This window comes from Leptinotarsa decemlineata, unplaced genomic scaffold (genome assembly GCF_025532065.1).
Source record: "Leptinotarsa decemlineata unplaced genomic scaffold, Ldec_3_MD MMD2_tig00078422_RagTag_RagTag, whole genome shotgun sequence".
In the NCBI taxonomy this organism is placed as follows: Eukaryota; Metazoa; Arthropoda; class Insecta; order Coleoptera; family Chrysomelidae; genus Leptinotarsa; species Leptinotarsa decemlineata.
This window is the reverse complement of record NW_027412747.1, coordinates 17,144,068-17,156,732: the sequence shown is the minus strand read 5'-3', so window position 1 is coordinate 17,156,732 and position 12,665 is coordinate 17,144,068. Positions and strand designations below refer to the sequence as shown.

The window sequence follows — 12,665 nt, the reverse complement described above, 5'->3', positions numbered from 1 at the left end:
TCAGCAATCATGCGTCGAGCAAAGGTGATACCGTTAATCTTCTGGGAATAACACTGGATGACGATCTAGCCTGGGGTCCACATATTGACATTCTGTGTAAAAAAATCTCCACCTATATCTTTGTTCTCCGCAAACTAAAAATATTTACAAATCGAGAAACTCAGTACTTTTCACGCCCTCATTCAATCACATCTGAATTACGGTGTCATGTTGTGGGGAAATTCAACGCACGCCAGTAAAGTGTTTATTAGGTATACAGAAAAGAGCGCTGAGAGTTATGGCTAATGCTGAATACAGAGATCATTGCCGTCCGCTATTTGTCAGGTATGGTATCATGACAGTACCTTCATTATATATCTATCATACTCTTCTTCACATTCATAAACATAAAGACATATTCACAACCAGTTCGGATTTCCATACTTACAATACAAGAACAAAAGACATTTTACTTGAGCCTCGATATCGTCTAGATAAATCGGCTAGGAATTCTCCCAATATCAAACTTTATAATAAAATGACTGAGAAGACAAGAAATCTTGACAGGATAAAATTTAAATCTGCGATAAAAAAAATCTTTTACAATACGGTTTTTACTCTGTTAATGAATATTTGATTAATGATTACTCTATATAGCCAGCTAGTCTAGACATTAAGGTCAAGAGCGGTACATATCAGAAATACGCGACGGACTGTCTCTGCTCATTGTTGGGGAAAATTGAACATCTGGGGATGATACTAAAGTCTAGACTCACCTGGGACCAACATCTAGGAGAGATATAAAGGAAGAGGGAGGCAGACTAAGGCACCAATATTAAGACAGTGGTTGGAATCTTATATGATATATTAGTTATCTTCAGTTTGTCTCGAGATTTTTCAGTTTCAGGCCCATTTTGAAAAAAAAAAACGGTAGTCTAGACAGAAATTGAAAATCTGAATGAATAAAACAACTTCTGAAATAATCAGTATATTCTACCACTCTGTAGTCAATTCTGGAGAATACTCGTGAAAGTGATTAAATATTTTACATGTAAAAAACCTTCATGAAAGTTTACGAGATGCTTCATGCTGATGGGCTGATGGGTTTTTCAGTTAAGAAGACACCAAAATTCCACATGCTAATGAAGTGTCTTATATTTCACTCTGTAATTGTTATAAATTGCACCACTTTTCAGCAACTGATTTCTGCAGAATTTTTTTATTTCAACCATTCAACCATCTCACTCTTAATCGGTTTTTTCATAAGCTTCAATTGATATTGATACCGTTATTTCTCCCATTCTCCACTGTTCTTGTTCCGTTTAATTAATTGTCGTGACTTTGCATTTCGAATAATTGGATATTTTGTTATTTGAGGAAGATTTCACTTACCATCTAAAATTTATTTTCATGACCTTCGATTGCGCATTGCTCTCAACTGTGTATTTTGTTCTATGATGTTAAACATCATACTTTCACATTCGTTGATGGAAATATTCAAAGTATTGGTTTTGTCTATGCAAATTGTCGGATTGGGCTACAAACTACACTTTGAAGAAAATGGTTAAATTGACTAATTCTGACTACCTATGCCATAAATTATTGAACAAACAAAGCACCTGAAAGTGCTCAGAGGATTTGCAATAATACATAAGTTTCAAATCCGCACACGAACAATTGCAAAAATTAAAAAAAGTTCAGTTTTTTTAGAAAATCACTCTAGAGTCTAGAACGATTGCCATTAAATAATTTATAAAAGTTTCCTATAGAATATGAGATTTGAGACCACATCAATTTTTGGTATTCCTGATTATTATAATGTATAAAATTATAAGAAGAAAATATATTGTGTAAAAATCAAGATGGATTAATTTATAAAAATGGCTGAGTTAGATATTTCATGCACGAATAATCTGCATGAAGAAAATCAATTTGTGAGGTTGATGCTGGATTATATAATGGACCTACAAAAAAGCTGTCGTTAGAATCGATTTCAATACATTTTTGCAAAAGATAATCTATCAATTTGCTATTGTTTAATAATAATAATAATGATAATAACGCATGCTATCGGTATGAAATTCGGGATAGACAAATGTGCAATGGTCCATCTCAAAAGGGGACGATGCGGGGACTACGGAGAGGATGTGCAGCTCGTAGATGAAAGCATCCTACATCATTTGGATGCCGGAGAGACGTATACTTACCTCGGGGTAGAACAACGCCACTCTCAAGAGGTAACAACAGTGAAGAACTTTCTCCGCGGCAAGTATCAGCACAAACTTCGACAGATGTGGTTATCAGAACTGTCGGGGAAGAACAAAGTTGCTGCAACAAATATGCTTGCCGTTTCAACCTTACTCTACTCGTTTGGAGTAGTGAAGTGGACACGGGAGGAGCTGTATCAACTCGACGTAAATACCCGAAAAAATGATGCATCTCTATAGAAGTTTGCATCACAAATCGTCCGATCCATGATTGTACTTTCCCCGACAACAGGGAGGCCGTGGACTTTTGAGTTTGGAGTGTCTACCTGACAGAATGGTACTGGATATGGCCTGTAAAGTCTTTAGGGTTCGAATCCCCTTCTCTGCATGGTCCATGACCATGAGAGAGCAGGAGTTGGAGCATTTCTCTTCAGGGCAGCTGCCCGAGCAGCTCCACTGAAAGAGGTAACCACAACTCTGTCACCGAGTTGGAACCCGTTCAGCAAAAAGCTCAGATAGAAGCCGCAGAGATCACCCTACTTCTGCGGAAACACAATGATAAGCTAATGCATGGGGTCTTCATTGGAGACCTTGACTTATCAAAGTGCCTGACGTTCGCTTTTCTCAGATCGATTGGGCTGAAGTCGGAAACTGAGGGATTCATCATGGCTAGCCAGGATGGTGTTTTCAGCACCTTAGTCTACTGCAGTCGCGTGATAAGTATAGAGGTTCCTGACACAAGGTGCAGGGCCTTCCGCAAGGCGGCTAAGACCCTAATGCACTTGCTATCGGCATGTCCAGCAAATGCGGTCTCGACCTATATTCATCAACATAACGTGGCCCCAAAAGATATTACCATCTACGGCACTCTTACGTTATTGACGAGACACCGGTGTTGCCCTACTCTCCGGGGGATATTGAATCCGTTGTGGGAAACGAGAAGTGCCAAATTTATTGGAACTATTCGTTCCCCACCCTCAGGCTTATACAAGCTAATAAGCTTGATGTAGTCCTTCTCGACCACCAGAGCAAAATGATATTTATTGTGGAGTTTTCAGCTCCTGGCGAGACGAGTATTGACAGAAAAGAGGAGGAAAAACGGATAAAATATCGAGATTTTCTCTTCGAACTCCGCAGACGCTATCAAGATCACTCTGTCAAGATGGTTGTTCTGATTATTGGAGTCCTTGGTGGAATGATGTCCTCTCTACTCTCGAATTTCAAAATCATACCGGCTTGCCGCACTAAGGCAGAAATCTTAGCCGCACAGATGCAGAAGGCTGTCATTGTTGGCTCACTGCGCTTTCTCAGGGCACATGATTCTTGGACCCAATGATCACTTACCCCACGGTGTGGAGAGTGGTCATTGGTTGATAATGCTGGCGCGCCCTCCCGAAGGTATCGGGGCTTTGAGGGATAGGGCCTGACCAGCGCATACTTCGGTAAAAAAAATATTTATTTTCCCACAAGACAAATAAAATGTATAGGAATTGTGAATATATAATGCAAGAACACTAAAACAAAAGTACAGTTATTTAAGAATAAAGATATATTAAAGTCAACATAATACATATACACACATTCACTTACACCTATATACATGTATGATATAACTAGCTATTAAAATATTCTTCCAACATGTAGAAACATTTTTCAGACAGGAATTGTTTGAAGGAGCTACTGATTTTTTTTTAATATTTGGCTTCTTATATACTTTTAGGTAAATTGAATGATTGTAAATAGACATACCCATAATTGTAGGTGCATTGTCAGAGACTTTACATTTTGTGAACGGAATGTGGTAATTTTTTCTTTGGCGTGTATTTATGGAGTTAAAATCTCCCGTCAAAACAAATTTTTGTATATTTTTCAAAATAAAGACGGGTAATTCATAAATATAGACAGACGTAAGGATCAAAATTCTGAAATGTTTGTAAAGGTCCCTAAAGGCATGTGTACTAGGAAGTCTAGCTATTATTCTCACTATTCTTTTTTGTATAGAAAAAATATTTCTTGCCAAAGTGGAATTTCTCCACAAGCATATTCCATACCTAATTCGTGACACAACCTGTGCATGGTATAGAGCCACTAGCTGAGGTGTTGTTTGGTTTCATCTGTACTGTCAATGGATACATCAACACTCATCTTAATTCTGAGAGGATCGCATTTTCTTTGATAGTTATGAAATCGTATAATTTGGGTTTTATGAGCATTCAAATTCATGAAATTTGTATTGCACCAGTCCTGCATCAGTTCTAGAGCTTTTTCTGTATCTTGTTGCATATTTAATTCGTTTTTTTGTGAAATTATCAATGACGTGTCGTCTGCAGATATTGTTACATGAACGCTTTTCAATTTATCCAGATCGTTAGAGTAGAATATGAATAAAATACACCAATATTAATGGCTTTACTCTTTGAATTGACGAAACCAACCCTTTCAGATTGGACATTTGGAATACATACGTACTGATGACGGTGTTTCAAAAAAGAAGAAATCCATTCTAATGTTTGAATTTTATCTTCTTGAATCAAAATCAGGAAAACAACAAGGTTCCAATTCAGGTCCGTTACTTTTATTGCTATTCAGTCACCAACTTTAGTACTCTAAAAACAAGAGAAATCATGTAGATAGATATGTATTGAAATATAACATGAATATAATATAAATGAATCTCTTTTCTAAACTTTTTTTGTAACTGAATTTGAACAATTTCGGACTTTATCAAACTACATTAAACTTGAACATTATTTTTTTTACTAATCACCTGTACCTTTACATATTTGATTCAAATAAGGTATGTGCAGATAATTGGGAAGCATTTACTAATTGATATCATTCAACAGTAAATTAAAGTTTTGAAGTGGAAAGAGTTGATTTTTTGTGATGTCAGATAAAATACGCCAATTTTCAACTGTAGTTTGAGCCAGAACGGTTTGTCGGAGAAAAAACCTGAATTATGAAATTTGTAGGAAATTTCATGTACTTCCATTTTGTGAAGAAAGGTAATTCACGAAAAGTTGATAGTTTTCGATTTATAAGCAGAAAACTGCCAAAAAATGGGATTTTTGATCTTTTCTTGTGTTTTCTTCAATGTTCCGTAAGGAAATTTTATTAGCAAACCTCATATTCGGATTCAGCACTCAAAAAAAAAACATAAAAACTGGAAGAAATCAAAACTACCCGAGAATGTTCCCGCTACGGGTTCGAGCACGAATTGACTGTATTATATTCCTAGGACAGACATTTAAAGGCCCATCCCGTGTCAACGAACCCCATACAACACAATAATACATGAAGCGTTGTAAACACACCTATTTCTGTACAGTAAACTTTTAGTTGTCGCCACCACGCCTCTTCCTTCATCCGCCGCCATAGCATAAAACAACAATAAAACCCCTGATTGTTTGTTTACAGGCAGAATGTCCATGAAAGAAGTAGATGAACAAATGCTGGCCGTCCAGAACAAAAACAGCAGTTACTTCGTAGAGTGGATCCCGAACAATGTGAAAACGGCTGTGTGTGATATCCCTCCAGTGGGACTGAAGATGTCCTCCACGTTCATCGGCAATACTACAGCCATCCAGGAGTTGTTCAAACGGATTTCTGAACAGTTCGCAGCCATGTTCAGGCGCAAAGCTTTCTTGCACTGGTACACTGGTGAAGGTATTTACCTATTTATTTACAATTTTATTTATTTAGGAAGACACCACTTTAAAATCCTATTTCATCCGATATTGAACTCGCAACTCAGACTCTTTAATCGCGGGTTTCCAACTTTGAACTAGGAATTCTGATTCAGAACTACAACTACGTATGAAGTCTTCCAACTGGGACTTCCGTACTTTGATCATTGATAACGGCCTTCTTGTTGAAGATGCATATGTCAAATTACTTGTCATTTATTCAGTCTGTTTTGTAAATTTGCCAGTTGTTGTAATAGTTGTTTCGTTCAATTTTGAAATGTTTATTTTCCTAATAAGTAACATAGTACTTCTCCGAATTGTTTTTTTACAAACTCCGAAATGTAGCACTTTCTAATTGAATAATTAAACTTGACAATTTTTTTTTTCAATTTGGATTGAATAAGCAGTTCGATAATGCTCAATTTAGAAGGAGTCTGTACAGGTATACTGCGTATAAAATTTGATGAAGATAACAAAAATTGCAAAAAACTTATGACAGAAACCTACCATGTTTTTAAAAATTTCAACAATCTCTATTTCGAAAACGAATCATTCTTCGTCAAACATTTTACAGGAAAAAGTTGTTTATTTTGACGAGATCCATCACATACTTAGTTTTTGTAATGTTCTCAGCAACTTCATTTAGCGCCCTAGGCGCTAAGTAATATGCATCGATATAGAAAATTGTAAATATTTCGAAAACGATCACCTCCAGCGTTATTGAGGAGGTGTGCCTTTTTTACTCGGAAAAGGTGTGGGAATTAGGTTTTTTCATGAAAAGTACCAACAGTCTACTGTCAAAAAAGTTAGGGCAATTAGAAATAAATAATGACAGCGTACGCAGCGCCCTCTAGATGTTACATAAAAATTAATACGTAATTATGATTTCACACGTCAAAAAAACTTCGGGCAAATAACTAATTTTTTGAATGAGTTATTTTTAAAAAGCGAACAAAAAAATTCAATTTCAACACCCCGTATCTCCGAAACGAAGCATTTTCGGACACAAGTTCATATAGACTTTTTTTCTTAAAATTGTCTCAGGAATACGTCACTTGAATAATTTTACTTACTTATGTTACACCCTGTATAGCATTCAACAATACTTGAAAATAATAAAACATTTTTATATGATGGAATTGGCAGTTTTACAAAAACCCAACACGCCATACGATGGCTTCTTCGGGCGAGTATTTACTCCTTTTTTTATCTCTTCATTATCCTTAGCTTTAATTTTGCAATTTTAATTTCTCTATTAGACTCAATTTAATCAACAGGTTCAGATTTCAAAATATTTGCGGCGACATGTTCATTATAATTGCCAGTAACTTTCATAGCCAGCTCCGTTTCTATACCTAAACTTTCTATGCTCATAGAATTAATATTTTTTAGGTTATGACTGAGGCTCTTTCTAACAATTTCGCTTCATTTAGTGTAAATTCGTGTCGGAGAGATTTAAAAATCTGTCGAAAAATTTATGATTAGGGTAGTTTCCCAACTTTGGCCCGTTTCTTGGGAAGTCTAAACTGAATTATTCATTGGAGTTATGTCACTAACTTTATTGCGAGCATCTGTGTCCAAAGTTTGGAATTCCATATAATGCAATCTATTGAATTGTGTGCGGAGAGATTGGAAGAATCCAACATCATACACGAGTCCATAAAAATATTCTCGGACAGTCAGTCTTGGCTCTTATCGAGCAACGTCTAAATTGGTAGCAAATTGACAAAAACGACTTTCCTCGTTAGGAAGACGTAACAGATTGTCTCTGGTCTGGATTCCTGGCCATACTGGTCTGGAAGGCTGCTGACTCCCTTGCAAAGGAGGGTGCTGCAAGCAGCTTCATCGGACCAGAACCTGTCATTGGCATCGCTTTAGACTTTGCCAAACAAACATTGAATACCTGGATGGCAAGAAAATTTATGGACTTCTAGAAGAATCATCCATGATTGGCTTACTCCAAGGCATTTATTCACCCTTCGAAGCTTGATACCAAACAGTTATTGGACTACAATAGGGATACTCGAACTGACCGAAGACAGTGTGTCGCCTCTGTTTGGAAAATGATGAAACAGCAGAGCGTATACTTTGTGCCTACCCCGCTGGGGACCGAATCAGGTTCTTAGAGTTCGGCAGAGCTGTACTCTTACCATCTGACCTGAAAGACCACCCACCATACAAACTAATCGGCTTCGTTAAGAAACTGGGTTTATTTGGTCGAGTGTGAATAGCTGTGAGCTACAATAAAGACTTGCAGGTTGCAGTGGAGAGTCGAATAGACTCACTCACTTTAGACCTAACCTAACTTAACCTAATGCAATCTAAATAATAATTCCGAATGCATTACTTTCTGATAAACATTCAAGATATCTCTCTTACAATATAGGAATTTTCTTTTTACCTTCATCCATTCATTTCCTTCGTAATTGATTCCTTCTTCAGCTGCTCTACTTCTGTTATTGGTCTTCAGGAAGGTAAATTTGGGTTATACTTCGTTTTTTATACATTGGTTGAAAAACCATACGTTTTGTGTCATTAAAGCACATCGCAGAATAAGTTTGAAATACAAAAAACACCTAGGGTCTTTCTTAAGATATCTGATGGAATTGGCAGACACTTTACAGTAAAGACGCGCCCGAAAAAGCCATTGTATGGCTGAATACGTGTTCCATTGTTGTAAAACCGTTTAGTGAAAATTTTCCAATGAAGTGTCTTTTGAATACGTTCGAGCAATGTACCGAGCGCTTCGCCCATTTCGCGTTCGCCATAATCCTGTGGCCTTCTGATCGAGAAGAATATTCGCAATGTGGTGGATAAATTTGAGTCCACTGGTTCAGTAAACGATCGACGAACGCCCTCACGTCGACGAAACGCAAGCTATGCCGAAAAGCATCGGCGCTGCCTGTGAGAGTGTGCAGGGAAATTCGATTCATCGCTCACAAGAACTCGGCCTTTCGCAGACCACAACTTGGCAAATTTTGCGACATGATTAGGGCGGAACCCCAGGAACTAAAGGTGAACGACAACGACGTGTGTCCGCTAAATGAGCTCTGGAGCAGTTTGCAACTGACCCTAATTTTCTTCGAAAAAAAAATCTTCAGCAATGAGGCCCATTTCTGGATGTGTGGGTACGTGAACAACTGAAATTGTAGAATTTGGGACGATACCAATCCATATGAGATACAAAAGCGTCCGATGCATCCCGAAACAGTCACTGTTTGCTGTGGATTTTGGGCTGGCGGCATCATAGGACCATATTTCTCTAAGAACGACGTTGGCCACGCCATTATTGTCAACGACGAGCACGATGATTGCCGACTTCTTTTGACCTGAATTGGATGGTCTGGGCGCCAACGACATGTGGTTTCAACAGGACGTCGCTACGTGTCACACAGCTCATGTCTCATTGGATATTCTGCACGAACGATTTGAGGACATGGTCATCTTACGTAGAGGTGATATGAACTCGCCACCGTGCGATTAAACGGTTTTTTTAGGTCGCAAGTGTATGTGGATACAGCAGTCCTCGAAGCCAACATAACCTAGCCTGATTTATGTGCCAGTGTCATGGAAGGTTGTACCTTTCAAATGCCCTTCACCCAGAGAAAACGTGGCGGGCATTTGAAGGATGGTATATACCACTCATAGGCATCAGTCTTTCAAAGGAATAAAAAATGTCGATGATATCTCACAAACACTTCGTTTTATTTGAATTTAAAGATAAGAACCGCCCAATGAAAGACCGTATACTTTCATATGTACATGATAACATTCAGATTATACATTTTTTTGATTTTTGAGATTTTGGACTTCTAGTTCTCCATGTTTAAAATAAACTATTAGGAATATTCCTATATTTTTTGCATGAGTTTGAAGAGATGAAAAGCCAGAACCATTATTTCCCAAAAAATAATCCTTCCTAAAAATATACACCTTTCAATTCCAATAGAGATTATAATTGTTATATATTATATATGTTATATTAGACAGCAAGCTCTTACTAAATTTTTATGGGGGGGATCATATGACACTTGTCAAAAAATAATCAATCAATCAATCATGCTTTATTGTCCCAGAAATCCTTCTTGTGATACACTGTTTGGAACCTTTGGTGTAGTAATGAATATCACTGGTGTTTTTTCTCAACACCAAATCGTTATTTCAACACCTCGACATGTGTTTCGATCACCAAGTGATCAAACACCAAGATCAAACAGTTTGATCTTCCTCTTGAAGAAGAAGTAGGTTATGGTGAACTGTGTAGATTATGGTGAACCTATTTCCACGATGGAAATAGGTGAGTGGGTCTATTCGACCCTCAACCGCAACCCGCAAGAATTTATTGTGGTTCACACTTATTCACACTCGACCAAATAAACGCAGCTCCTTAACGAAGCTGATTAGTTTGTATGGTGAGTGGTCTTTCAGGTCAGATGGTAAGAGTACGGCTCTGACGAACTCTAAAACCATAATTCCGTCTCCAGCGGGGCAGGCACAAAGTATGTGCTCCGCTTTTTCTTCATTTTCCAAACAGAGGCGACACACACTGTCTTCCGACAGTCTGAGTCTCTTCATATGATGATTCAAATGACAGTGTCTTGTAAGAAGGCCTGTTAGGCATCGTAGTTCATCCCTACGGTAGTCCAACAACTGTGTGAAGGGTGAATAAACGCCTTGGAGTGAACCAATCCTGGAAGATTCTGCCAGAAGTCCATAAATCTTCTTGCCAATCAGGTGCTCGATCTCTATTTGGCAAAGCCTAAAGCGATGCCAGTGACTGGTTCTGGTCCAATGGAGCTGCTTGCAAAGCACCCTCCTATGCAAGGGAGTCAGCAGCCTCATTGCCTTTCAGGCCAGTATGGCCAGAAATCCAGACCAGAGACAATTTGTTAAGTCTTCCAATTAGGAAGAGTCGTTTTTGGCAATTTGCTACCAATTTAGACGTTGCCCGGTAAGAGCCAAGAGCTTCTAACGCCGCTCGACTGTCCGAGAATATTTTTATTGACTTGTGTATAAGGTTGGATTCTTAATCTCTCGGCACACAATTCAATAGCGTAAATTTCCGCTTGAAATACAGTCGCATAGGTTCCTAGGCAGATTGATATCTCTGTCTTGGGTCTGCGACTGAAAACACCTACACCAGAACCGGAAGGTGTTTTTGATCCACCTGGAGGATCCAGCCCTCTTTACTCGGAAACAGTACTACATAAGGCAGTTCGTAGTTGACAGTTGGAGGCATAAAGTCAGAGGTCATTTCTAGAATGCTGTGACTTCCACTGTCAACCAATAGTCTGTTGCATTCTGAATTACATTGATTTGTGCAATTGGCAATGTGCCCAAGTCTATATGCAGTCCATCTAACCTCTCTCTCCAGGTCAATATGTAAACAATCGAATTCTAAAATCCTCCTGATCCTGTAATAATGAATATTTTCTCAAATCTGATATGCCTTCATGAGTTACAAAATGTGTTGTTAATGTCTTTATGAAATTTACTTTAAAATTTTTTGTTTGATTCTGACACACCACCTTTGTTAAAGGTATGGACGAAATGGAGTTTACTGAAGCAGAATCCAACATGAACGACTTGGTTTCTGAGTACCAGCAGTATCAAGAAGCTACAGCTGATGACGAATACGAAGCTGAAGAGGAAGCCGCTGCAGATGATTTTAATTGTTGACGAATCATATAAGATTTTCCTTCATTTTGAATCGGTATAAGTAAAAAGCTCTTCATCAGGACAATAGAAGCGAATTTTGAAATAGAACCGAAGATAGATATTCGCGAAATAACGTTAGTAATTTTCTAAATAAATATTCGGGTTATTGAAAGGGATACTATTTACTTACAATTGTTTTTTAAAACTGTGTATTGATTTTATTGGAGATAATTGTTTTTATGAAATATATTTACTAATTGTAGTAGTATGTTCAGTTCTATTTTGGAATTCTAGGTTAGAAACATCGTAATTTATTGAATTTTATATTTATATTTGTGAAAAAAATCATTCGACAGTACTTTAAATAAGTTCACCCATATCAATAGTTTTTTGTACTCACGGCTTTAATTATTTTTTATAGTTCATCACAAAACTATTCTGCTTCTCACAAAAACGTAAAATATTGAATTGATCCCAAAATATTATTTGGAATATGCTTGAGTGTTGTTAACTAGTCGGTAATTTTTCTAGGGAATTTCTTAGATTCCCTAATATTGCTAAAATTACTATTTGAATAATAGATTTTAGGTTGGTAGGATTAAGTATTATTGTGGAATATTTTGACGGTTTTTTCGGGGAGTTCGATGGAAAACTTTTTGAAAATATGGTTTTTATATTCCACGCGCATGTTGCAAGTAATATTTTTTCAAATTCAACATGTCACAGATTGCTGTTCACATTTTTATACGATTTTTTAATCTGATTTTTTACATTTTTTCCAGAAAATTCGTAGAATAAAGACTGACTTTTCTACCACATTGATTGTTTCATTTTTCAATTCAGAACTAGTTGTATGCTCCGCTATTTTACATTAAATGTCAATGAAATCCTTCTATTCATTATTACAATACAAGTCCACTTCTCCTTTGAACAAAAGTTAACGTCACAAGTCTGCTGCGTAGTTATCCGCAGTTATTCATATGTTACGTATTTCTACGCTAGCTTGACAACATATACGCGGCTTCTTTGAATTTTCTCCTACACCAGTGTTCCTCTTTGTGGATGATTTCAGCTTAAGCCCACTTGATGTTATGTTGATGAGTCCAAACATGCTCTGCTTTCCGGATTTGCTGGT

At 37.3% G+C, this 12,665-nt stretch overlaps 1 protein-coding gene across 2 annotated transcripts in view; it reads left to right on the top strand.

The window, feature by feature from the left end:
• LOC111511236 (tubulin beta-3 chain) overlaps positions 1–12,348 on the top strand; it is a 77,655-nt gene extending 65,307 nt beyond the window's left edge. For both annotated transcript variants that reach the window (XM_074186459.1, XM_023167248.2), the window contains 2 exons: positions 5,604–5,852; positions 11,412–12,348. In XM_074186459.1, coding sequence (XP_074042560.1) covers positions 5,604–5,852; positions 11,412–11,551 — 389 coding nt within the window. In that variant the 3' untranslated portion in view covers positions 11,552–12,348. The remainder of the gene's footprint in view (positions 1–5,603; positions 5,853–11,411) is intronic.
• Positions 12,349–12,665: the final 317 nt, after the last annotated feature.